Source organism: Lithohypha guttulata (genome assembly GCF_036872675.1).
Source record: "Lithohypha guttulata strain CCFEE 5908 chromosome Unknown scaffold_4, whole genome shotgun sequence".
Lineage (NCBI taxonomy): Eukaryota > Fungi > Ascomycota > Eurotiomycetes > Chaetothyriales > Trichomeriaceae > Lithohypha > Lithohypha guttulata.
This window is the reverse complement of record NW_027042753.1, coordinates 990,693-1,017,579: the sequence shown is the minus strand read 5'-3', so window position 1 is coordinate 1,017,579 and position 26,887 is coordinate 990,693. Positions and strand designations below refer to the sequence as shown.

Here is a 26,887-nt window from a genome sequence, read left to right as displayed (position 1 = left end):
GTCAGTATTCGGCGTCTACCACTTTGACGAATAATCACCGAGTGGGTGCTGGTACCATGGGAAGTGTTGAGGCCGACTCATATTTCGTCGAACTCAAGACTTATCGCTTTTGTGGGGCTCTAATCTGCTGAACAACAGTGTGTTCACCATCTGTGACGCTTCCCTCTGGAGTCTGCTCTGAGTTCTGGACTGCTTCCTGTAAAGGTGCTTTGGCAATGTCATCACGGTCAAGGACTGGTGTGGCAGGTTCTTCATCTTGATGCGGATGCATAACATTCAAGACCATGCTTGGCTGCTTGCTATAGATGCGTAGTCCAACCACACAGAATGCATTCCAAGGATCTCGATTTGGGTCTTTATCTTTTTCCTCCTTGACGACCTCTTTGCCGTCCTTCTTTTCTTCTAAGGTGGGAATCGCAGTCTCGACAGCTTTGCCGCTGCCTCTAGGCATGTTCTGCTGTCCCTTCTGATGTGCCAAATCATAAAGTGTGCCAACTTGCATGAGCTTCTCTTTTCGCCATATGTTTTCTCTAATCACTGCCTCGACATCCTTGCGGTTTGTCTTCCTGGCCTCGACTTTGAAGAGGACAGTATATCTGCCTTTTTCTAGTGGTACCTCGACGTTGTTGCTCCGGACCAACTCGTAGTTGTTCGCGCTACGCGAGAGGTATTCCTCTTCCTCATCGTCGTCCTTCTGGATCCGGAACTGTAGGGTATAGTTGTACTTCCCTTGGAGACCTTGGTAGTACCTGTCATCCAGCTGACTGATCACTATCACTGCGTCTGTCGGCTCAGGCACGTCGATTTGGAACTTAGTCTGTTGGTAGTTTGTCGTGTTCCAAGGCACTTGGACACTTGTCCATTGTTGAGCCACATGCCATTCTGGTCCGAAAATCCTCGTGCGATCGAGGTATTTGTACTTCCTTAGCATGTCTTCGTAGCTGATCCAGAAGATACCATCATCTCCAAAGCGATGGTTTAATCTTTCAATCCACTCGTGAGTCCACTCTTTGCTACCATCTGACCAAGCGCCGTTCCACTCGGTGCTACCCCATGGATTGCGCATTTTCACCAAACGCTGCCCATGGCCCTCATACGTGTCGAGGATGGCGTATGCGTGTTGACTGACGATACCTTGTCGTCGCTCGTTGCGGATCGAGGAGTTTCCAGGGGCACGCCATTCTCGATAGCTGGCGACAGCGGCACTGAAGACGAACTGAGAACCGATCTTACGAAGCTCGTCGTGCCAGAACTTATCCTTGTTGAGGATGTTGGTTGTGTATATCTCCGTGGTGACACCACCTGTAAGGTCTTCGATAGCTTCACCAGTCTGTCCTCCGCTAAGGGCTGCATAGCTCCCGTGAGCTTTGGCCAAAGCCTTTTCGAGTAATGGAACCCAAGTCTCGTTCTCCTCGCGGCAAGATGCGAAGTAGAGAGATTTGGAACCCGTCTGGAAAAGATCGTTGTAGCTTCTTTCTTGGTCGCGTTGCTGGACACCGTACATGCCCAGGACGACATCACCACTTTCGTCGTAGCTAGGTGCACGTAGATATAGCTTGTCGTCAATGATTGTCTGGTGCCAATCACCATCGCGGTAGAATACAAAACCATATACACCGACTTCAGCATCCTGGATTACGCAGATGTTCTTGACGAGCTTCTCATTGCAGGTCAAAATACTGAAGGCTGCAAGTAACCAGCAGTCACCAAGGTTGCCCTGGATTATATCGTCAGAGCTGGCATTGCGTGAAAAGAAGGTCGGATTTTCGAAGACGTCGCAGACACGTTTAACATCGGTAGGAGCAGTCTTGTCGGGATTTCCACCACCAGCAGTGCTGTAGTTATACAGCCCATCGAGACAATCCCGCCGTCTAGTAATCTTCAAATCCCGCTCAATGTCAAAGTGAGTATCAGTGTATCGTTTGTTGTGCGTGCGGCACTCCCTGATGATTCGTTTCACATCGCGAATACAACGAGCTTTAGCTTCTTCGTGAGAGCGGAAAGCTTTATGTGAGCGATCTCCTGCTTGCTTCGATGCGGCAGGGCTTGACTCAATCAGTGAAGACGGCAGAATGCGGTTGATTTTCCCAAGGTATTCCGGCTCAAAGACATTCCAGAATTGATCAAGCTTCTCCTGAGGATGTAATTCTGGCTTCTTCGCTGCGGTAGTTGAAGCAGCAACATCTTCAAGAGTAATTTTGATCGTCTTGTTGCTTGTAGTCGAGATCTCTTGCGAGCTAAGTTTTCCCTTCTGGCATTCGATGCTGAGTGATTGTGCTCGCGTGACATCACGTGTTGGCATCAGAGGGAAGGCTTGCGCGACGTTAGCATCTTCGCAAGCGTTGGGCGTGTATTGAAGTTTTGGAGTGATGAGAGGTGTATATTGCGGAAAGGGAAAGCCTTGTGCTTGGAACGAAGGATGCGAGGGCGTTTCCATTTGTGGTGGTGGTGTCTTGAACACGCCCTTCATGAAATGACTCATGGTGACGGAAGGTGAGCATGATACACTGGTGAAATGGCTGAGCTCAGGTTCAGTCTGTATCTGACCTCGATAAATGCCTTTCGCGGTACTCATTTCCGGGAGACAAAGGACTATCTCGAATACCAGGATGGTTGCTTAGGTAAAGAACAAAGAAGTCCTCGCCACGAGAACGAATGAACAAAGACAACATCTTGCCTAGGACGACAGATCAGTGACCCTTAAAAGGTCAGTGGAATTGGGTCGCTATCAGTGCTAGGATGAGCCGAGAAGTGAATCCTGACTAACAGGCATGGACAACAACACGAGCGAAGTCCGCCACGGCCAAAGGACCAAGCTCCACTCAAGGGATAGTCGACCCTCTGTCGGCCAGCGAGAGCTTAATCATCTCAAGCTCGCTTGATGCTCCTGGTCATTGTGATAGCTATCTTGCACGATTTGTTGAGATACACATGAGGTCCGAAACTCCCAGATGCAGGTTGGCTCTTTCCGGGGATACAGCCTCCCGGCTTGGCATGGATCAGCAGCAAAGACCCTGCATGAGACTAGTGTTCTAGTTGTGTCGCCTTGCTGGCTTTGTTCATTTGCCTTGTCTTGCTGCAGCCTGAGACCGACTGCTTGCTGGCTACATAGGGACTAAGGAAAAGACTCGTATGACTATTGGAACTACCCAACCATCCTCGAAGACGTCTTGTGTCTGGAAAGGTCTAGAAAATGTAGGCCGGTTGTGTGGTTAGTGGCATGACACGATTTGTTCCGGATGATTGTCCCCCGTTAAGCCGGACGGGTTTGGGGCGTCGGACAAGCAACTCGTGCCATACCACTCTGGTATTGCCAGACGACCCTGACACCTTGAAATGAAACAGATATACAACGTGTCCGAGATATCACTGCATGACAGCGAGTGATTGCTGTTTCCCAATGTGAAAAAAGAGCAGGTGCTCAAGGTGTAGCTATATACTCGGTCCTCGGTGAACAACAATTGATGGAAGTTGCGTTGGGGTCGTACTCGAGGGCGGGAACGAAAGTAACGACCGTTCTCCAAGCTGGACCAAAACCGGGTAATGGTGTTTTCTTTTCTCCATGGCACAGAAGCGATTGGGTCATGTCGCCAACCCTCACTTAGCGAGCGTGAGAATTTCGACCGATGCTGTTCAAAATATTGCATGATAGGGTTGAATTTGGCAACGAGGTTCAGAGCCCCAAGGCAACAGCGCACGCGAGTACACTGACAAAGGACCCTGCTCTGGATGCGGATATGGTCCACTGTTTCTGACCGCCTCGAAGTAACGTGAAGCTGCGACGCGCCGTAGTTCGAACATGGAAGGCACACCGCTTGTTGGCAACTTCTCTACTAGTGCGCCACGAGTTTAGTCAGCAGCGAGAGCTTTTGGAGGATGGGGGAAAGTTACGAGTATCACAGATTCAGCTCAAAAGTTTGCACACTTGTACAACATGGACACATCGATCGTTCCTGGTATACACACATAACGGTTTAGAGACCACCCCTTATTGGAAGGAACACTGTCGAACTGCCCTATGTTATTGCGACATCGATCGGGTTCACATTATTTGCGACGAATAAAACAGTAAGCCAAGCTTGGGGACGGCTTACAATCTCGCAAGTAGTCGTAAAGAGTGTGCTAAAAGCTACTGACCTTGTACAAAATCTTTGCTAAAAGAGAACTCCTCGTGAAAGGGACACCATTCTCTAAGTCAATCTTGAAAACACGAGGACGTCTTCAATCAGTAATTCAAAGGAGAAACGAAATCGCTGAGAGAGCCATGTTGAAGATCATGGGTGCCTCAGGCCAGGAACAGGCTGTAAGGTGCTGGCCGGCTCAAAAGCCGAGGATTAGAACCAATGACGTGTAGTTAATCGAAAATGTAATGCAATTGCTCTGCGTTTGCCTGTAAACTTTACGCGGCTTGCCTGCCCTCGTGCATACGTACGTCTCTCATTTCCTGAAGGCGTCAATGCTGTATTTTTATCCTGTCAGTCGAGGTTGTTTGCGTGGGGAGGACTGAAAGCAGCAGCAAACTATCCCTGAGCATCGATGATCTCAACATCACAGCAGCAAGCACCGCTGCAGGCAGTATCACACCCGAATTCGATCGAAACCATTCTCAAGAGCCATCATACCTCGAAGCAGTTCCTGTGCTCCGATCCTGAAGGATGGGGGCCCATCAGTAACCTTCGATGGGATCTGACTCCCTGTTTCCTCGATATCTGGGTGTTGGTCGTGGCTGCTTGGGGTCTGTTTGCAGGTGCTGGAGCTATTGTATATCTGACCAAGAAGCGGACGCCTCAGGATGTAAAGAAGAACTGGCATTACTACAGCAAACTCTCTATCATCGTCCTCATTGTTCTAGCAACCATCGTGCAGGCTGCGCTCTACGTGGCATATCCACCAAAAATCTTCTACGATGATATACGCTTCTGGACGACAGTCGCATTAGCTCTGTCTGAGATTGTTATCCTGCTCATTCAGCATCTCGAGCACAGTCGAAGTCGAAATCCCAACGGTGTCGTCCTGTTCTTTTGGCTGTTCTTTATCCTCTCGTTTGCAGTCAAGCTTCGGAGTTTGGTTTCAAGAGATGCACACAAGACAAGATTGCCCTTCTTCATTACATTCTGCTTGACGTTAGGACTTGCCATTGCGGAATTCATCCTCGAGTATTTTGTGCCCAAGAGGCAAAGTGCTTACGACGCCCTCGGAGCCGAAGACGAGTGCCCAATCGAATATGCAGACATCTTTTCCATTCTAACCTTTGGTTGGATGAGTCCTATGATGAGATTCGGTTACAAGAACTACCTGACTCAGGACGATCTATGGAATCTTCGGAATCGTGACACGACAAAGGTTACAGGTGAAACACTTCGAGAGGCCTGGGAGATGGAGCTCGAGAAAAAGAAGCCCAATCTGTGGATTGCTCTTGCACGCTCTTTTGGTGGTCCTTACATTCGTGGTGCTATGATAAAGACTATCAGCGATAGTCTTGCCTTCGTTCAGCCACAGCTTCTACGTTTACTCATCACCTTCGTCCATTCATACAGCGCTGGAAATGAACCTCAACCTGCTATCCGAGGTGTTGCTATTGCTTTGGCTATGTTCGCGACTTCTGTTTGCCAGACAGCTGCTCTTCATCAGTACTTTCAACGAGCATTTGAAACTGGTATGCGTGTCAAGTCTTCTCTAACGTCCATGATATATGCGAAATCTCTCCGGCTATCCAATGAGTCACGTGCAAAGAAGTCTACAGGAGATATTGTGACATATATGAGTGTTGACCAACAGAGGCTGTCGGATCTTGCACAATGGGGTCAACAGCTGTGGTCAGCTCCTTTTCAGATCGTCTTATGTATGGTTTCGCTCTGGAACTTGGTCGGCATATCATGTCTTGCTGGTGTTGGCGTTATGATCGTCATGATTCCGATCAATGCTTTGATTGCTCGATTCATGAAGAAGCTCCAGCTCTCACAGATGAAGTACAAAGACAGTCGTGCAAAGCTGATGACTGAGATTTTGAACAACATGAAAAGCATCAAGCTCTATGCCTGGGGTTCGGCTTTTATGGACAAGTTGAGTCACGTTCGTAACGACCTCGAGCTGAACAATCTGAGGAAGATCGGAGCTGCACAGTCTTTCGCCACTTTCACATGGTCATCGACCCCGTTCTTTGTCTCTTGCTCTACTTTCGGTGTGTATGTACTGGTCAACAAAGCTCCGCTCTCAACAGACATTGTATTTCCAGCTTTGACTTTGTTCAATTTGTTGACCTTCCCACTCACAGTACTGCCCATGGTTATCACTAGCATTGTCGAGGCAACGGTGGCTGTTGGACGTCTGACCGAGTTTTTCACCACCGACGAGCTACAGGAAGACGCCGTAAGATTTATAGATGAGCCACCTCAGAACAACGGCGAGGAGTCTGTCCGGATACGAGACGCCACCTTCACATGGGATAAGAACGAGACCAGAAATGCGCTCGAGAACATCAATTTTGTAGCAAATAAAGGCGAGCTCACAGCCATCGTTGGTCGAGTTGGTGCCGGTAAGTCCTCACTGCTTCAAGCGATACTTGGAGATCTGTGGAAGTACAACGGAGAAGTCGTTGTACGTGGACGTCTTGCTTATGTTGCTCAGCAATCGTGGGTCATGAATGCTTCGGTCAAAGAGAATATCGTGTTCGGTCACAGATGGGATCCTCATTTCTATCAGCAAACCATAAATGCTTGCGCACTGGTTGACGACTTCAGGACACTGCCCGACGGCGATCAAACAGAAGTTGGGGAGCGAGGCATCTCGCTGTCTGGAGGTCAGAAAGCACGTCTTACTTTAGCACGTGCTGTTTATGCTCGAGCTGATATTTATCTTATGGACGATGTCCTTTCGGCGGTGGATCAGCATGTTGGACGTCACCTAATCAACAATGTGCTTGGTCCGAAAGGTCTACTGAGTGGTAAGGCACGAATTTTGGCCACCAACTCAATCCCTGTTCTGAAGGAAGCCGACTATATCTTTCTGCTCCGAGATCAAACTGTTCTTGAGAAAGGCACCTATCAGCAACTCATGGCCATGAGAGGCGAGGTTGCGAACGTGGTCAAGTCTGCAACTCAAGAAGAGGACGAATCTGAAGGTGATCGCAGTCCTAGCATCCAAGCAGAGGATTCGGATGAATCCAACACCGTTGTTGCCAGTGGTATACAGGATGAGCTCGACCCTGAAGAGGCAGAAGAAGCACGACAAGAGGTCGGTGGACTTATGCCCATCAAATCCAACCAACGAAGTATTACAGCTCGCAAGACCAGCTTCAACTCATTGCGACGAGCCTCTACAGCAAGTTTCAATGGCCCGATGGGACGACTCTCGGACGAAGAGAATGACCCAAAGAAGACTAAGCAGAGCAAAGAGACTCAAGAGCAGGGTAAGGTGAAGTGGTCCGTCTACACTACATATGCTAAGGAAAGCAATCTTATTGCCGTCGCCATCTACGCTGTAGCCCTGCTTGCGGCTCAGACTGCACAGATCGGTGGCAGTTTCTGGCTGAAGAACTGGTCAGAGATTAACGAACGGTTAGGGTCTAATCCAGATGTCGGCAAATACATTGGTATCTACTTCGCGTTCGGTATCGGTGGTGCTGCATTGGTGGTAGTCCAGACCCTACTTCTCTGGATTTTCTGCTCTATAGAAGCCTCACGCAAGTTGCATGATCGGATGGCTTATGCTATTTTCAGGTCACCAATGGTCTTCTTCGAGACGACACCTGTGGGAAGGATTTTGAATCGATTCTCTAGCGATGTCTATCGTGTCGATGAAGTAATCGCGAGGACTTTCAACATGCTCTTTGTCAACACCGGCCGTGCTATGTTCACTCTGGGAGTGATTGCCTTCACTACACCTATATTTCTGGTACTGGTCATACCTCTAGGCATTGTCTACTTTGTGTACCAGAAATACTACCTGCGGACCTCGAGGGAACTGAAGCGTCTGGACAGTGTCAGTCGAAGCCCAGTCTACGCACATTTTCAGGAGTCTTTGGGCGGTATTTCGACCATTCGAGCTTTCCGTCAGGAGAAGCGTTTTGCTATCGAGAACGAGTATCGCATGGATGCAAATTTGAGAGCATACTTCCCGTCGGTTAGCGCTAACCGCTGGTTGGCAGTCAGGCTTGAATTCATGGGTTCTTTCATCATTTTCGCAGCTGCAATCTTCGCCACTATCTCGGTCACGCGTGGAGGTGGACTTTCCACGGGCCTGGTAGGTTTAGCCATGTCGTACGCACTGCAAATCACACAATCGCTCAATTGGATCGTTCGACAAACGGTGGAGGTGGAAACCAATATCGTCTCTGTGGAGCGTGTTCTCGAATATGCAAACTTGCCCAGTGAAGCTCCTGATGTAATCTTCAAGAAGCGACCTCCAATAGGCTGGCCAGCAAAAGGTGAGATCTCACTGAAGAACTATTCCACGCGATACCGGGAAGGACTTGATCCTGTGCTACGTGATATCACGCTCAACATCAAGTCTCACGAAAAGATTGGTGTCGTTGGGCGTACAGGTGCTGGCAAGAGTTCCTTGACTCTTGCTTTGTTCCGTATCATAGAACCTATCTCCGGAAACATAAAGTACGTGCTACAGCCTGTTGTCACTTTTGAGCATTGAGCTAACCTTTCACACAGCATTGATGGTCTGAACACGTCCTCTATTGGACTGCTCGATCTACGGAGACGGTTAGCTATAATACCACAGGATGCGGCTTTGTTCCAAGGTACTATCCGAGACAACCTCGACCCACGTCACGTTCACGATGACACGGAACTGTGGAGTGTGCTGGAACATGCTAGACTAAAGGACTACGTTTCAACCATGCCTGATGGCTTGGATGCATTGGTCCACGAGGGTGGTAAGTACAAAAATGCTTTTTTCTGTGCTTGTTATGTGCTCTGTCACTAACGGTCCTTTTTGTTAGGTTCCAACTTGAGTCAGGGACAACGGCAGCTGGTCTCACTTGCACGAGCACTGTTGACGCCGAGCAATATCCTAGTCCTGGATGAAGCAACAGCTGCTGTCGATGTTGAGACTGATGCCTTACTCCAGTCGACACTTCGAAGTAATGTCTTCGACAATAGGACTATTATCACGATTGCTCACAGAATCAACACAATACTGGACTCGGATCGAATCATTGTCCTTCAGCAGGGCAAGGTCGCCGAGTTCGATACTCCACGCGAGCTCATTAACAGAAGAGGATTGTTCTACGAACTGGTAAGGGAAGCTGGCCTGCTGGATAGTGTCACGAATGGTTCAACGGCACACTAGGACTCTGTTCAGAAACCCGAAACTGGCAACGATCCTCTAGCGCGGACCGTATATTCAGACCCCAAGCAGATTCCTTGCTTCACGGCCTCTACCTCAACCACATCACGAGCTCGGTGAAGAGGTAGGAAAGTACTTGGCAACGGTATTGTCGTCCTCAGCTAGCGTCAGACAACGTGTGCTGGGCGTTGTGGAACCATTTACCTCACGAGAATCCGAGATCGACATCTGTTCGACGGCCTGACTACTTCAGCTACAACGAAAGCGGGACTTCTGCACTGCTGACAAAGTACAAGATCTCCCCAGGATCACGCTTGGGTTGTGTGGTAGAGTTACACTCGTCAACCATGTTCTCGGAAGGAAACTACATGGCAGAATCATTGTGCCTGCTTTCTAAGCTTTGCTTGGCAAGCTGTCTGCGGTGATGTAGTGTTGGTTGTGCTACCTGGCTCGATAACGACTTTTGACTTTTTATAGGGTCTGGACTAGGCAGTGATAGAGACACATATGAGATGATGATAAGCAGATCACTGTATCCCGACTATCTGCAGTGTCTGCGAGCCGTTATGGGAAACCGATTATCGCGCGGTATCGCTTGCTAGATGAGAGAGAGCCATGAAAGACGGCCATAGATGTTTAGAGGGCCGAAGATTGAGTCAGCTCACAGCGCCAATTCTTGGACGATGTCGCTCCCTCGTTTCATCTAGCATTGCTGTTCCATGTGACCGCCCCAATGATGCGAGTATGTCTTAGATCGATCAGCCTTCATCTCTGTATTGATGTGGCACAAGATGCTGCGGAGAAGGTTCCTTGACCTCGCCCCAAATAGCAGTGTGAACAGACTTAGACATCGGGTGCACATTCGTGAAGAGTCGACAGTGTTCAAGCATCGAATTTGTGATGTGCGAGCCATAGCTAGTATCAGTGATCTATATAGTCTATCACGCTTCTCCCGATGAGGAGACCAGGAGTCCAGCCACCCACCAAGAAGACGAAGTACATGGTGCTATTCACGAAGGTCCTTGTGCAGCTTAAAGCTTGGCAGAATATTAGGAAAGTTTTTCCCATCTGCAGCCAATGCAATCACGGCTCGAAGTTCATTAATGTCACACAAGAACGAAAGAGGTGGTAACGAAGATGGTCAAAGTCGGCATTTGTGAGTGTCAGCTCGAGGAACTTCCAAGGCTCTTTGTGTTCCCGTAAAAGCTCCAATGTAGCATCGTGCACGATGCTGGCCAACAACAGAAGCGTTTTCTGTGGTCCATCACTTCGAATGTCTGGTCTGTCGTTTTGAAGGGCATTGTCAATGCCATTACCTCTGTACGAATGTAGTGGCGATTGTCAGCACTCGAGACTTTTGAACCCACGAACAAGAAGAAGCCATTAGTGATGCGAGACTGCAGTGATCGAAACGTTGTGTGGAGTCAGCAATTACGTTCTCGGCAGTCGGAGTTCAGAGCTCGCCTACACTCATCCTGAAGCTCTTGACCAGGTCAGTCACACAACACTAACACCTTATAGGATTGAACACATGTCAATCTCTCGGGTTAATATTAAGTTTGCTTGCATACGGCAGTAGTCTACTGATTGCTATCTCTTGACGAGTGTTGCACGAAGAGCTCATAGCGCGATGGATAGCCACTTCCGGATGCACACTCCCCATTGCCGGCTTCAAGGTAACTCGCCGACCTTTGCAGCAGACGTGCTGCTAAGACTCGGCTTGCGTGCTCATCCTTGCCACGCAGAGAATTGTGCACCTCCAATTGGGTGTCCTCAGACGAAGCAGGCATAGAACAATTGCATACAATGAGCTTGCCACCACGTTGCGGTGCACTTTGTGCGTTGTGAGGGCAGGGTTCATGTCAACCAGTGCAATCGAGCGAGCTTATGTACTACTTTGGCAGGGCCAGCGCACGTCGACCAATTGCAAATGCGATCATCCACTTCTGCGACACCTTTTCTTGTACACTGTCTAGACCAGAAGGAGTTGGATGGGTGCTTGAGTCTCCGTTAGCTGCCGTCAAGCTATACCTCACCCTCGGCAAGCCTTCGTTCCTTTGTCAAGTCATCTCAGTTGATCGACTTCTTGTTCCTTTACCTTGGCTTGACGCGGTATTTGCAAAATCAGGCTCTCCGATCTTACAAGCACATCGCCAGATCTGATTACATTCCTCACCTGCTACTACAACGTATAGTCATACCCACTCCTCGAGGTCAGCACATTCGCAGTTATTCTACTTCGGACGATTCAGAACGACCTAGCGTCGTTAGCCCATACCCTGCCGAATCGACAGCACCACTCAACACTGCTTACCGAGGGATACTGTTGCCGGTTTGACCTGAGCAAGTGCTCTTCAGCTTAGGCTGGTGGAAATTTGTTTGCTTTTTGTTTTTCTTCGTGGCGGTGTATACTTGCTACTATATTTCTGTTTTGTGCGTTAGAGTTGTCGACATACTTGTGAGGTTCAGTCGCCCGAGTATTCGGTGGCAGGCTACTGAGAGCAAGAACAGTCGTATTAGTGCTGAGAAACTCTGGTAAGTGCATCTCGTCATCCCAGAACAGAAACATTATATTCGACCACTGGCACTCAGTTACGAGAATAACCGACAGAGCATATGAGTCTGCTCGTGCTGTTGGAGGCCAATCGCAGCTGTTCCAACCTTTGGGTTAGGGTTGGCGGACACTACTCGCTCACAGCCGGAAGTTAAAATGATTTCTCCCCACTTTGGAGGCCCCATTCTGGATTTCACGCTCCAACACTCAACGAAACCACAATAATAACGGTTGCACAGGTCACAGCGGTCAAGATCATCGCTACTGTCTGGTCTTTGAGGTTCATCGATGAGGTCGATTCCAAAGCACTATCACGAGAACACCATTACGTCCTTCGAATCGAAATGCTGGTACAGAACCCAATGAGTGTGGAGTCGCACTTCAAAGACGCCGAGGCATGGGCCATGTACCAGAAAGCTCAAATGAGCGGATTCATGGATTACGACATGCCGACTTTTGGCATGAAGCAACAACAGCCACAACATAAACCTCGTTCGCATCAAAAGCAATCAGTAGGTATTTCAGTATATGCTTGCGAACCACGACGCCGCTAACCAACTGAAGAAGAGGCCACGACCCCCTGTTGAACAATCTCCTCACTGGGTAGCTCTTGTGTTCGAGCCGTCCGGCAAGATCTTGAAGAGGTCGTCATCGTCTATGAAACTGTACAGGGACGAAATGTTGAAAGAAGCGCTGCCAAAATTCTCCGACTGTCTGCAGGGAATCCACGGCAATCATATGGGTAAGCAATGTCTTGCAAATTGCGACAGCAAGTATTGATGTTGTTAGAAGCACGTACTGGATATGCCAGCGAAGATTGGACTATAATTCCTGAGGATCAGGTAACTGAGCCAGCACAGCATCGACCCCACAAACGCAAAAAAGGCATTGAGGACTTTGACATATCCGACGCCACGTCCTCGAAAGAGAACATTTACCAGTTTTCAGAAGAAGACCCTGATCCCGACAGGTCTGGTTCTGTACATTATCGAGCCGATGCTACCGAGGATTGGGAAAAGTGGTTCAATGATGCATTTCGCGCAGTACAACAGGTTAGCTGTCGCATCATTGCTAAGGAGTGGATCAAAACGATACATCCTAAGAAGCAGAGCACGCACCCATACAATGGCAAGAATCCACGAACAGGAGAACGAGGAGATCCAAGCTCCACCAAGCCCCCTTATTGGCCAAGGGACGTGATACACAAGGAGCCAGATCACATCAACAAGGAAGGTAATGATATCAAGATTGCCCTAGAATATGAAAGAAACACTAACGCTGCCTCTAGCAAGAACAAAGCTGTTGGTTCATCTGCTCATGCGGACACCCCACCAGGAGATGGTCACAACAGGTGAGGCCAAAACCGAGCGATCGATAACAGCCATGGCGTTGAAAGAATCACTTGAGCAGAAGAAGCAGGAAAGTCAGAACAAAGATCTGAGAAAGAAGTGGTCAATCGTCGAGCACATCATTGATGTACGAACACACCTCGAGCAATACGAGGACGAGGGCATATGTGAGTGCATAATGTGGCGCTTGTTTGCACTGTTTCACTGACGCACGAATAGCTGGCGATACTCTCATCAGTGCTCCTGACTTCAGCGATTACAGTCGTGGTTCAAAAGTGGATGAAGACTCGGAAGAAGCCGAAGATGCTTTGGAAAGTAATGACCAAGAGGAGATGCTAGAAGAGGCTAGAGACATCTCAGCAGAGTGTTTACAGGAAGGGATGTGTACTGATGTCGACCAAGTCAGCAATGTTTCACAACAACCCCAGTTTGCGCAAAGAGAGCCAGGTGTCAAGCAAGGCAATAGAAGGTCGTCGCGACGCGAAGAAGCTCAATCCGCGCCTGCTTGCATGCCTAGAAAATCACAGCACATACAGGTACCACAGACACAACCGTCTGGTTCAACGTTTCACCCACCATTGATCATGCCAGGATGGGACAACTTCCAGAATAGCCTTATTGGTCTCGACCATAGATCTGCCCCTCCGCCTAGTCAGCACAACAACTACCCGCAGGAAGGTTTCGGTGCCGTCCACTGGAACCATCAAGTACACCCGTGCATGGATATCACTTCACAATTTGCAGAACGATGCATGATAGCTCCTGGCCATATGGGGAACACAAACATGCATGGAGGCTATATCCACCAAACACACTCACCAGCTTTTGTACATCAGCCAAATCTTACTCATCCACCAGGGTATCCTATGGAGGGACAAAATTCGGCGCCAATGCAAGTCCGAGGGTCTATGGGCTATGATGCTTTCATGACTGAGAGGCCCACAAATGGTGAGATGATGCAACGCGGCTACTTTCCGATGTGAGTTGCAGCAACAGCGAGGTATATGGTATCAGCAGGGTGGGCATCGCTCATCGAATGAGCTTTCGCTTCAGCCTTGGACTCTCTCCACGGAAGTTTGTCTGCCAATATTGTCATCAGGCAAGCATACCGTCCATGATGTCAACCAGTTCGAAACCGTCACTAGAACTCAACCGGAAATACAGCTGTTACAGTGTAGCAGCTCGGCCTACTGTGATCAGGACCAGGACCAGGACGATGCCACAACTGGTTATCGACAACCAGCCTTGTTCTAGTGCTCTACATCCAATAGACATCTATCCGAGAGATGCAACGAATTTCCTTTTGTTCACTTACGACAAAATCACGCAATTTTCGGGAACACAGGCCACCTGCTTTGATTTCTTTTGGGGGCACAACCTTGGTCCAATACAGCGTGCGACTGGCTCTTTTGACTACAATTTTCTGGTTTTCTGCTGCCATGTGGTGGGGAATGTTTTACGTCCCCATGTTTGCAAGCGAAGTAAAGTTGGGTGGATATCTCTGTATAAGATAGTCGATTTGTTTTTGGTCGATTCAGACAATTTGTGCGCGTCGAGTTTGGTTGATTGCTGCCGACGTTGGTCTGAGAGTGCAGTACCTTAAACTGTCAAACGACCTTAGCATACAGCGTGGAGAATAAGATGCTGGAAACTCATGACCGGACTTGCAAGAAGGACGAAGATTGAGGCAAGCTGCAAGCATATCATACGGTAGTTGAGGAGGATGCGAAGAGTCGGAATGGCTGTATCGGTATGGAGCCACATGTGTTTGAGAGGCTGCCAGATAATAGTAGATGATAGCTGGCACCCTAATGAATGTACATATCGAAACTAATCAGCCATCTTGGTTATGAGTTTCGCAAGTGTAGACATCAGTAACAGGTAACTGAACGCGTTGGGGAACGCGATTTGGTGATATCTTCGGGCGTGGCTGATGCCTAGAGATTCAGGCCTAAGAATTCCATGTGAACCGAACAGCCGCTCAGAGCTAGGCTATTTCCGGCTGCACGCATATGTTCGCGTGCGGGCGCGACTGGACAATTCGCTATCCTTCACAAGTTCTGACAATCATCAATCCTCCAACTAAGAAAGACAGCACTCCCAATTTCGCGTTATATCCTTCGACATACGAGAGAATACCTACATGCACACCAAGCGATCTCATACCAACTCCGTCTGCTGGCAGCGACATTGCTGCCGTCGAGATGCAGCAGACACCTAGATCCCGATCTCCATTTCGAAACGCAAGTACAACCTTTCGAGGACAAGGACAATCACAAGGCCGAGGTCGTGGACGAGGGACTCCTGCTCAGTCTGCGACAACACCTCGGCAGAGCCATGGCGCCCCACAAAGAGGCGGGTCTGATCAGGCCTTTCGAGGTTCCAGAGGTAGAGGCACTTCAAGAGGACGAGGATCTGATTTCGCAAGACGAGTCAATTCACCACCGCTCCATACGACCCTTCCACAACTGCCAGTCGACATTACTCCAGACCAGCTCAAGCCACACAACCCAGAGAAGATAGCCGCACGTCGAGAGAAGGTGAGTCCAGCTGTGCTTTCCCTCTTTGCTAACACCACACCTTCACTATGTAGGACTTTCTGACATCGCCATGCCCAATTTAGCTAAAAGAGCAGTACCAATTGTACCGCGAGAGTGCAATCCAGAATGGATATATGAGTTCAGATGCCCAATCCAGTATCGACGATGCGATCAAAACACGCGGAACCTGTACACAGATGTGTGATGAGAAAGAGAGGGTCGAGCGTATCTTTCAGAATGCAGTTGAGCCAGAAGAGACGGTGAGCAACTACAAACATGCGTGGTTGCGAGCAGTACTGATAGGGCGCAGATCTCTAATCCAAACACGGGACACCCAGTCACAGTCGAAGGTCGCATGGTAAAGAAGTTTCGACGAGCTGCTGCTGGAGCCGAGAGACAAATTCCTGAAGAGCTTCGTACACCTGCGACGCTCAAGAAGACACTCAATTACCTTCTCAAGAATGTCATGGGACAATCGGACCGCTATGGCAAACATCACAAGTTTGTCTGGGATAGAACTCGCGCTATCAGAAACGATTTCAATATACAGAGTTTCACGAAGCCCCAGGACGTAAAGTACGAGGTGGACTGCTACGAGCGCATCGTCAGATTCCATATTCTCTCGCTGCACATTATGTCAGATCCAGACCAGCAGAAGACGGCAGAGGAGTACAACCGACAACAAGAGCTGGAACAATTACAAAAGACGTTTGCCAGCTTGATTGACAAGTACGATACCTTCGGCCGAACTATGCACTTTCGCAACGAGCCAGAGTTCAGAGCGTATTATATTCTATTTGTTGCACGAACAACTCTCTATGATCTGGACACGTTCATCCAGCGATGGCCGAGGCATGTCTTGGACGACGGTCGAGTTCAGACAGCGCTGAAGTTGCATGCGGCTGCCAGCAGCATCGACTACCCTACTGGATCTCCAAATCTAGACCCTATCCCTCCTTCCATAGCTCAGGCCAATGCTGGAGCTTATTGGACGCTTCTACAGAGCAAGCAAGTTGGCTACCTGATGGCTTGTGTTGCTGAGATCAGCTTTCAGCTTGTTCGATTCACCGCTATAAACGCTCTCTGGCAAGCTGCTAAGACTGCTCCGGAAAAAGGCCAGTCAGCTATGAGAGCTTGGTCTAAGCCTGTTCTGACCGAGTATCTTGGATTTGACTACGAGGAACAGACCGTGGAGTTTTGCGGAAAGCTCGAGATTTCTTTTGCAAAGCATCCAATGAACCAGGAGGAATATTTGGATTTCCAGTCTAATCCCGCGAAAAGTCTCGAGAGTAGGTCAATATAGTCGATTCACTTGTGGTAATGCTGACGATATTCAGGAATTAGATACAACCCATCAGAAAAGTCCTCGCAGGTGTTTTCGGAGGCCATCGTGGAGCAGAAGCGACAAGGCCGGACCTTTACTGCTGTGCTAAATGGCTTCTCCATTGCTGCCGCGATCCGTGCAGGTATGATCGCCGACGATGCTGGACACACACCGCTAGTCAAGACGCGGAATGGCATGTTTGTGCAGGATGACGACGATGACCAGGAGGAGGAAGAAGATGAGGAACAACAAGATAGGACTGGGGCGCCTGCTACATCGGCCGGATTATCATCATTCAACCCTCAAGCAGCAAGTTTCAATCCTGGCTCAGGTGCCATACCTCAATCTAGCAGTGCCCTGGAGCAGCCCAGCTGGATGAGTGATTTCGGCGCTTCCAAGACACCCGAAACGACACATCGTATCTTTGGCCTGAGCAAGCAGGAGCAACCCACTACCAGCTCCGCTGCGATTGCACAACCACTGTTTCAATCGAGCAATTCTGAGGCGTCACAGAAACCGTTCCAATTTCCAACGGTATCGACCGCCACCACGACTTCAAACCCAAGTCCCACATTTCCAACCTCCACTCAACCTGCAGCTGCAGGGTCTTCACCAACGACCTCGGCCTTCATTACCACATCTATCACCGAAGCAACTCAATCAGCTACTGCGTCACGCCCATTACCTAATTTCTCCTCATTCTCTCCTACCTCAACGACAGCTACATATCAACCAGCTCAGTCAGATGCTGCACCAGCCAAGCAACCTATATTTTCTCTCACTTCGACTTCAGCAGACGCTTCTTCAGAGTCGGCAAAGCCACTCTTTAATCTTGGCCAAACTGCAATAAAAGCTAGTGCTGAAGACCAGACGGAGCAAGCTGGCCGACCCATATTCGACAGTCTCAAGCCCACGTCGGGGACAATACGTAAGTTCATCCTGACATTGGAGTGACGCTGGGTTAACAATCTTAGTTTCTTCTGCATCGGAATCTTCGAGCACAATTTTCGACAAGCCCGAAGCTGCTACGACGGCAAGCACTGCGCCGTTCAAGTTCAACTTTGCATCACAGCCTGCGAGTGTTCAAGAACCACTACCGGCTTCTTCTGGAAGCGCTCGAACTTCGCAAAGCTCAGCGACAGGTTCTTCCGGCCAATTTGCTAGCAGCGCAAATCTCCAAGCGACGTCAGACACAACATCACAGCCTCCAGCACATTACAAACGGCCGTTTTTCGCGGATACTAATTTCACACAAGTGCCATCACTATCGGACAAAGCCGCTAGCACAACTCCTACTCATCCTGCGCAAAAAGGTGAAGGTCCAACTTTTCACATTCCACCTCCACTCGCCCAATCAACACCAATTTTCAATCCCAATGCACCTGGCAGGCCCCCAGTTGCTACAACAGTTCCTGAACCTTCAGTTACCCCAGCAGAACCAGATTCCGCGAACGAAGAACAGCTACTCGAGCATTTGTGCAGAATTGGAACGGTGCAATCCGACGGCATCCTCGATATGTATATAAGGTTATCACTTCCAAGAAAGCTACAGGATATTTTCAGCTCCTGGACCAGGAAGAGCCTTATTAAGAAGACCTGTAAGTGTTGGTCGATGGAAATACAACGAAATTGCTAACAGTCTTAGCCGTGATCGAGAAGAAGATTCGAGCAAGAAAGTTCTTTGTACTCTGGAAGTCCATCGTAGACCAGCGACGACTTCGACGACGTGCAGATAAACGTCGACGATTACTTGCTGAGACAGCCAAAGCCGAACAGCAGAGAAGAAAGCACGAGGAGGACGAAGCGGCACGAATTGTGGAGGCTGCAGCTGAAAAGAGGAGAGTTCAGGAAGAAGTGCAAAAGAGGAAGGACGAGCAGAGACAGCTGAAAGAAGAACAGAAGAGATTACAAGCACAGCAGATGAGACCTCCAGTCAATAGTCCAGCTCCACAGGCAGGACAGAAGCGTAAGACGCTCACGAACAGTGCGTCTCGAAGCAACCTCCAAGGCATTGCTATGAGCCCCATGCACAAGCGTTCACGGACGGTGGGCAGCCAGTCTACAGAGATGCCTGCGCTCGGAGCCTCATCATCCTCACTTCCGCCACTGCCTCTGTCTGCTAGCCGCACAGAGCACAACGGCTTGCGACGATCATTGAGCCACAAAAGCCTGCGCCAGTCTCTTACACAACAAAGACTTGACCAGACTCAGACCGACTATTTCAGACTCAAGGCAATGGGTGTAGACCCAGAGACACCTTTCGTACCCGACACCGCCGCCACCTTAGCCGCTAAGAAGCAGAAACAGGAGGATCATCAAGCTGCCGTCAACGAGCGCGTTATAAAGCGACCCAGTTCGACACTCAACAGATCAAGAACCTCGACACCGTCGTCTCCACCAAGATTCGCGGCGGTTACCTCTTCAAGAACATCGCTTGCCCGTACTTCTCGGCCAGCACCACAGGCTGTTGCACATACAGAAGCCACAGACGACGATCCTTTTCTCAAATCTTTGCGAGAAGCTAGAGAGGCGCTCAGTCAAGATGCCAACTGGTTCAAGACACAAGCTGTCGACCTCGAGAAACAAGTCGAGCAGCAAGAGGAGTTCCGACGCAGTCTAGGCTCAGCCTCAAGCAAGGACGAGGCTCTGGTGCGAGACGCTGCCGGCTTCTCAAAAAGTCTGAATGGCTTTGAATATGTGCCACCCGAAGTGAGGCCAGGCCAGACATTGTCGAGGACGGAGCAACGTATTCGCCGTACGGGCGCTCGAGGTCTGGCTAACAAGCCCATTGGCGGTTCCGGGCCGTCCTCGCCTCATCCGCTCGTGCCCATGTCAAGACGATCAGCAAGTTCGCTTCGCAATAGCCAGACGTCTCACGAGAACACAAATGGTGCGAGCCATGGCAGAAAGCGATCGTTTGACGAAGTTGGTCTCACCGTCCAGCATGATGTCCACAGTCTCGAGCCAAGCTTGAATGGTGAGGTCGACAATCATGCCACTAAGAAAGTGAAGAGCACGATGAGCTTACAAGGTTTACAAGCTCTGGCACGGAACCCTTTCGGCAATGGTGACTACGACGATAGCGACAAGACAGAGGAAGTAGAAGAGGGATACGACGAGGAGGAGTACGATGGGAAACAACAGTATGGCGAGCAAGAGTACGATCAGGAGGAATACGAAGATGAAGAGGAGGAAGAATTTGAGGATGGTCGACAGGTTGTCGCCTATCCTAAGATTTCAGCGTACTACGAAGAAGGCCTCGATGACGCAGAAGACGAAGAAGAGGTCCCTGAGGACGAGGAATCTGAAGAAGATGACGGTGGCGACTACACTCGATCCCGTTATCGACAGCCTGGCGCAGAGTGGAATGGTACTGGTTTCGAGGACGAGAGGCTATCACTGCCACGACAAGATAGTCGAGCTGTTAGTACCAGTGCTGCTACACCTGATACTGGACACGGCAGTACCGTCAACGATGCTATCGAGCTGAGTGATTGAGCTGCTTGTTTCGTTGTCAGGTAATACGAGCTGTCGATGGGAACGATGATCGCACGGTACAAGTCGAGGACTTCAAGTATAGTCCTGATAACCACTGTCTAGAAAGAACAATCGAAATCAAAGACAGAATGCTACAAGTTGTGCAACCTCTCTTAAGATTTTTGAAATCTTCTAAATATGTTTTATCTTCCGCTCTTGCTCAATCGTGCCCTCATCGGCAATTTTGCGATTAGATGTGTCAGTGATTCCATGGCGGTACAGCGTGTGCTTATCAGTGAGTTCAATGCAGTGAGCATTGCGGGGAGAGTACACGGAACAAACGTGAACAAAGATGAGCAGAGGTACAGCAAGGTATAGAGATTCAGTCTTCATAGAATAAAACTGTCAACTTTCTTTTCCACTCCGAGCAAATCGCGCTTGCAACATTTCCATATCGGCGAAAGGTCAATCTCGCCATCTACAACTCTATTCTTACAAAAAGTACATATCTCAGTCGAGTCCAAAGTCAATAACAGGGACACACTATGCCATAGCACCCATCGCCGCAGCCATATCCATCTTCGCCGCCCCTGTATACGCCTGCATCCAAGCCGCGTGGTTGGATTTCTTACTGTCAGGACACTGACCACACGATGGCTGCTGCGGCTGAGACTGAGGCTGAACCTCATACACGACCCAAAGACCGATTGCGCACGGATTCCAGTCCTGGAAGTACACCAGCGAGCTGTCCGTGCTGCTTAGGCCCCAGCTCATGACTCCACTGGCACCGCAAGAGCCCGTCCATGCTTTATATGCTGATCCTGGAACGATACAGTTGAGTGTTACGGGTGAATCCGGGCCAAGTGGTGGTTTGGTGTTTCCGGTTGTTGTTTCTGTGGCACCAGTGTTGTAGGCGTATTGGACGAGTTGGAGAGATCCTGGACCTTCGGTGTTGGTGTTGTTGCCATTCCATCTGAAATCTGAGGTGACGAGTTGGTCGTGGCGGGGGAAAGTGAAGTAGACTGAGCATTGCTGGTTTGTACGGGACGGTGGAATGTCGAAGTTGAAGATTGTTTCACAGTTGTTGGGGGAAACGTCGGCGAAGTAAGAATTTTCTAGGGCGATGTCGGATTTGTTTGTTGGGACGATGAGGTGGGGGAACTCGTAGTTGCCGTCTGGGAGGTAGAATGGACATTGGGATGTGTCTGCGCGAAGTTGGAGAGGTATTGCGATAGTGGTAACTGCGCTAGCCGCGAGGAGGATGATTGATTTCATGTTTGCTGATAGGTAAGCGAATCCCGTGTCCTGCAAGGATGCAAATTGTCGCTGCTGTCTTTCGTGTCTCCTTTATGTACTTCTGACGCCAGACCTATGACGGAGGAGGGCATCGTCGATCTTCGTTTTCGAGCTGTGCGAAAAGAGCATCACTACTGCTTCAGTGATGCCTGTGTTGCTACCCGAGTGTTACAGACACTAAGATCCGCGCATGCGACTTGATCAAGGACCAATGGACTGCATAAAGAATGCTTATGAGCCTCATTCCGTTGTGGCCATGCAGTACGAGAAAGCGGAGGGTGTAATTCTAGGACACGGCTCGATTCGTCAAATGCTTGTTTCGTCGTTCATCCTACGACGTCAAAGAATACTAATCTCTTGTTCAACATACCAACGGGTCTAGCGAGGTTGGCAAAATCCACAACAGTGGCTCGTGCATCATTACACAGCAGCACCATGGATCTTTCGCTGGTGTGGCCTGTATGAATTCTGTTCGACAAGAAAGGCAAGTCGCAGAAAACGTCAAAAGACATGCATGCCACATCATGCAGGAGCGCTTAGTGTTCCCTCTGATAGTCGCCAATGTTGTGAATGCTGATGTCCATTCTAGTCTTTACAGAAGGACTTTCAGCCTCTTCATGATTCGTCATATGATTATTGGCAGGCACCTCGATTTTTCCGTCGGCAGGTTCAGCAGGGACAACTTGACCATTAGTCTCGACGACAGCTCCATTCGCAGCAACCTGAAGCTGCTGTGGTCCTGCGACACCCGAAGCTACAGCACGGCGAGCTTCTTCCTCGACTTTGAGTTTCCTGCTCTGGCCACGAATTTGCTCCAAATGATCAAAGTAAGCACGGTCCACAGGAGTGACATACGTGCCGCAGAATACTCCGACCTCGAAATTCGACGGAGCATCAACTGCGCCAGAATCTGCAGCAGCCATGATGCATGCCTTTTTCAGGTCGTCAAGTGACTGGTAGATCACACTATCTGCGCCAATATGTTTCGCAATGGCATCGGCACCTTGGTGATTATGTGCTACAAGCTCATATGGCGATGCCAAATCAATGCCATAAATATGAGCATGAGTAATTGGGGGTGCACAACTTGCGAAATGTACTTTTTTGGCTCCGGATTCTCTTGCCATGTTCACTATCTCATGGCTAGTAGTACCACGAACAATGCTGTCGTCGACAAGTAACACGTTGCGATTCTTGAACTCAATGGCCATGGGGTTAAGTTTCCTTCGAACACCTTTGACGCGCTGTTTTTGTTCCGGCATGATGAATGTTCTGAAGACATACCGATTCTTGATGAAGCCACCAGTAAACTCCTTGCCAAGCTCCTTCGCCACAACGGCAGCTGAAGTGACAGATGTCTCGGGAATAGGGATGACTACATCGATCTCGTCCAGTTCTTGCTGGCTCAGTCTGTTCTTGATATTCTTGGCTAGCATGACACCCATTTGCTGCCTGCTACGATGTACACTGATCTGGTCGATGACAGAATCAGGTCGTGCGAAATAGACAAATTCAAAGATGTCAGGAGCATATGCCTTTGGCTTCTGGACTTGTCTGAAATGAGGTTCACCGCCTTTTTCGATGATAACTGCCTCTCCAGGCATTATGTCTCGGATGATCTTGAACCCAAGCTGCTCCAGAGCGACCGATTCAGAGGCCATCATGTAATCGTCACCTTCACCTTGCACTGAGGGTCGGGAGCCAAGCACTAGAGGTCGAATGCCGTAAGAGTCCCGGAAACCAATGATACCATAACCAGCAAGCATGGCAGTACATGCCCAACCGCCTTTACACTGATCGTACATCCTGCTGAGCGCTTTGAAAATATCATCCTCATTAACTCTTGCTTTTCCAGTCTCATTCAGCTCGTTCGCAAAGATATTGAGCATGAGCTCTGAATCCGAGTCTGTATTGATATGTCGATGTGCCTCCAAATCCAGGAACTCTCTTAGCTCTGGGGCATTGATGAGGTTGCCGTTGTGAGCCATGCATATACCATAAGGACTGTTCACGTAAAACGGTTGAGCTTCAGCATTGGCACTACTTCCTGCGGTAGGATATCGCAGATGTCCTACACCCATAGACCCAGGCAAATCAGCTATTCTTGATCCATCTTGAAATACTCTGGCAGCCATTCCATTTCCTTTGCACTGGTATATTCGTCCACCGGCTGCACATGTCGCAATACCGCAGGCATCTTGACCTCGGTGCTGAAGGAAGTAGAGGGCTTCGTGGAGGTCTGTCGCTGCGCCATTAGACGCCGTGTTGGCAAGTAGTAAAGCAAGGATGCCACACATAGTGGTTGCTTGAAGTTCGAAATTCAGTCCTAGTAGAGGAATCAGTCATGCTGCAAGAAGATACGCGGCAGAGGTGTGCTTGGGCAGTGTAGTGGTCAGGTCCAATTCTCAACATGTAGTTTTAGAAGTCTAACATCTTTATTTTGAATTTGCAATCATCACAAGCGGCCTGAGAGAGTGTTTTCCGACCACACGTACCGTAGTGAATTCGGCGTCAAAATATGTCGAGTCTCGATCAGGGTACTAGGTCGGATCTTGCGCGTCGTGAGCAGGGCTTACGACATTCCGCAGTGGATTTGTTGAAGCTAGAAGAGAATCTGGAGACTTGAACTAGTTCATAGATCTTAGACATCTTGTCTTTCAGGTTATTAGAACAAGTGACTGTATTTCTAAAAATTTCAACGCGGCTCTCCCGAGCACTGGAAAAGACGTTAGGCACCCCACACGCCCCACTCCTTTGCTGAGTGTACTTGTTCATTCTTTTCGACCGGAAATCTACCGAACTTCATCGTGCCTTCCTAAGTACAAACGAACACGTCTTGCGTCTGGATCAGGTTTGTCACTTTGAAGGTTGATGAGAGTCAATTGGCACATACTGATATCAAGTCAATCGCCCACGTTCTGTGGTGCAGGAATTGGAAAGGGACAGCCACAATCATGGACAGTAAAGCTATATTACATCCGGGAGGTCCAAGGGATCATACTGCTGCGCGTGTGTCTGGCTCGCGAGCTAGATGTCGTCTGTGGGTCTTACTGGTAGTTTATTTGGCAAACTGATGCAGATACTGTCTACGCTATGTCCTACGAAAGTTGAGACCAGACACAGTTGACGTTATATTAGCCTAACGGACCATGAACTTGTTACTGACTTGAGAGCACTGATAAGACCGATATGATCATACTATGAGAGATGCCAAAGAACACTTTAATTATCTGCTAGCCTGTGGGCTTTGTTATTGTGAGCGAGATTGCAAACTAGAGCAGTAAGTGAAGAGAAAGTAAGATGCTGGAAACGACGACATTTGTCCCAGTGGGGGAAAACACAGTGAAGGTGGTCCTGCTGGTAGTGAGGTACAAGTGAGTCAAACCTCTGTCCTGCCTGCATTCATGAACTATAATGTCACCACGTCTACTATTTGAACTCCTCCTGCCTCTCCCACAAGCATATCGGTATACCTTTGGTTTGATTCGTGTTCTTGCTCTTCTTCCTCTTCTGTCTACATTGTTGTCGTTATGCTTCCTTCAAAGAATTTGGGACGAAAATCATGGTCTTTCCAGCACATAGAACCAGAGTTATCCAGAACTACGATTTGTGGTACACGCCGAAATCCAGTGGCAATAGACGACGAGGACGACGATGTTTCTGCCTTGACTCCAGCAATTCGGAGGTTATCAACTAGTCCTCAGGCCCCAGATGTTCGACCTTTGTTAGAGCCACGAGCAAACCTCAAGAGAAAGAGTGCGGACCTTGACGAGGGAGTGGAACACCAAGCTTCTGTGTTCGACCAAGGCCTGCCAAAAAAGAGGGTCGCACCTGCCGGACTGTCAAGCACTACGCAACGATCAAGCTCAGATAATCTAGCCCAGCGTGGTACAGAAAAAATACAAGGATTCGGTCTAATTCACAGTACCAGCACGACAAACGACTTACAGACCAGGATTTACTCAGGGGCCACCAATGAGATAGAAGAAAGCCCCAATTTCAGACGCACCATTCGAGGCGCTACACTTTCAAATGCTGAGAAGAACATAAGAAAAGAGCCGATCGGGGCACGTACCACAGCGTCTAAGCGTACTCACGTTATCGAGCTTCTTGATGACTCCTCGGACGACTCGGACGCTGACGGCGATACTTTCAACACTGCACCTCTACATCAGCCACGGCCGAGCATCACGCCGGCCCGCAGACCAGCACTTCTGCCACGTATCTTAAAAGACAACAACTTTAATGTCCCCGGGGTCAGGTGTAATAATATCGACATACGTCGAGGCTCTTTTGTCGAGTTCAAGGATGGAACATTTATGAAGGTCAGCCGAGTCCAGCGAGCCGAGCAGAATAATCACATCCTAGTAGGTCAAATTTACAGCCGTATATCTACCTTCGGTCCACATATGCCTTTACGAAGAGATAGCTTAGCCTGGGTAGTCGATGCCAAGAGTGGTGAGACAGACACTCGCTTTCGCCAGACATATTTAGGCCAAGCACTTCTTAATGAAGTGGTACAGAAGGTTCGGACCGTATCAGGTGAACATCGAGATGACTTCGGACTCTGGCGCAGCTCGGCCACAGACGTAAAAAGGGCGCGAGAACTACGGGTGACGAACCAAGATTACAACGACTTTAACTGTATCACGGATGGCCAAGCGCAGGGAACCACAAACATCAACCAACTCTGGACAAAGGCTATACTTACCTGCCGCTGGGTTGAAACGATCGTACACGATGAGAACGGCAAAAGGAAAGAGGAAAGGCTCGAACGACCGAACAACGTCGACAGTGACTGGCAGACTAGCTCTGACGACCTACGACAGGCGTGGCGAAGTTATTCTGCAATACTGTCGCCTGGAGGAACGCCTATCACCTTTTGTGACTCGTACTGCGGTGCCGGCGGCATGTCTTGTGGAGCTAGGCAAGCAGGCTTAACGATCCTGATATCTTTTGACAAAGATGGAAAAAAGATATCGACCTATAAAGCCAACTTTCCGAATTGCAAGAGCTACAAGACGGATGTGAGCCAGTTTATTAAAAG

The 26,887-nt window shown here is 49.2% G+C and overlaps 6 protein-coding genes across 6 annotated transcripts; 3 read left to right on the top strand and 3 right to left on the bottom strand.

The window, feature by feature from the left end:
- Nucleotides 1–100: 100 nt before the first annotated feature.
- On the bottom strand, nucleotides 101–2,482 carry LTR64_005511 (uncharacterized protein; the record flags this gene model as incomplete). Its single annotated transcript, XM_064899849.1, has 1 exon — nucleotides 101–2,482. One exon carries the CDS (start codon nucleotides 2,480–2,482, stop codon nucleotides 101–103), a length of 2,382 nt encoding a protein of 793 aa, XP_064753161.1.
- A 2,054-nt stretch (nucleotides 2,483–4,536) lies between these two features.
- YCF1 (ATP-binding cassette glutathione S-conjugate transporter ycf1) lies at nucleotides 4,537–9,303 on the top strand (the record flags this gene model as incomplete). The annotated part of the gene is made up of 3 exons (XM_064899848.1): nucleotides 4,537–8,609; nucleotides 8,664–8,887; nucleotides 8,954–9,303. 3 exons carry the CDS (start codon nucleotides 4,537–4,539, stop codon nucleotides 9,301–9,303), a joined length of 4,647 nt encoding a protein of 1,548 aa, XP_064753160.1.
- Nucleotides 9,304–12,382: 3,079 nt separating this feature from the next.
- LTR64_005509 (uncharacterized protein) lies at nucleotides 12,383–14,186 on the top strand (the record flags this gene model as incomplete). The annotated part of the gene is made up of 4 exons (XM_064899847.1): nucleotides 12,383–12,596; nucleotides 12,644–13,087; nucleotides 13,143–13,370; nucleotides 13,423–14,186. 4 exons carry the CDS (start codon nucleotides 12,383–12,385, stop codon nucleotides 14,184–14,186), a joined length of 1,650 nt encoding a protein of 549 aa, XP_064753159.1.
- A 1,754-nt stretch (nucleotides 14,187–15,940) lies between these two features.
- SAC3 (actin cytoskeleton and mitosis protein) lies at nucleotides 15,941–20,565 on the top strand (the record flags this gene model as incomplete). Its single annotated transcript, XM_064899846.1, has 5 exons — nucleotides 15,941–16,003; nucleotides 16,054–17,032; nucleotides 17,081–17,995; nucleotides 18,042–18,665; nucleotides 18,713–20,565. 5 exons carry the CDS (start codon nucleotides 15,941–15,943, stop codon nucleotides 20,563–20,565), a joined length of 4,434 nt encoding a protein of 1,477 aa, XP_064753158.1.
- A 522-nt stretch (nucleotides 20,566–21,087) lies between these two features.
- On the bottom strand, nucleotides 21,088–21,819 carry LTR64_005507 (uncharacterized protein; the record flags this gene model as incomplete). The annotated part of the gene is made up of 2 exons (XM_064899845.1): nucleotides 21,088–21,134; nucleotides 21,192–21,819. 2 exons carry the CDS (start codon nucleotides 21,817–21,819, stop codon nucleotides 21,088–21,090), a joined length of 675 nt encoding a protein of 224 aa, XP_064753157.1.
- Nucleotides 21,820–22,376: 557 nt separating this feature from the next.
- Nucleotides 22,377–24,137, bottom strand: ADE4 (amidophosphoribosyltransferase; the record flags this gene model as incomplete). Its single annotated transcript, XM_064899844.1, has 1 exon — nucleotides 22,377–24,137. The coding sequence occupies one exon, from the start codon at nucleotides 24,135–24,137 to the stop codon at nucleotides 22,377–22,379; it is 1,761 nt and encodes a 586-aa protein (XP_064753156.1).
- Nucleotides 24,138–26,887: the final 2,750 nt, after the last annotated feature.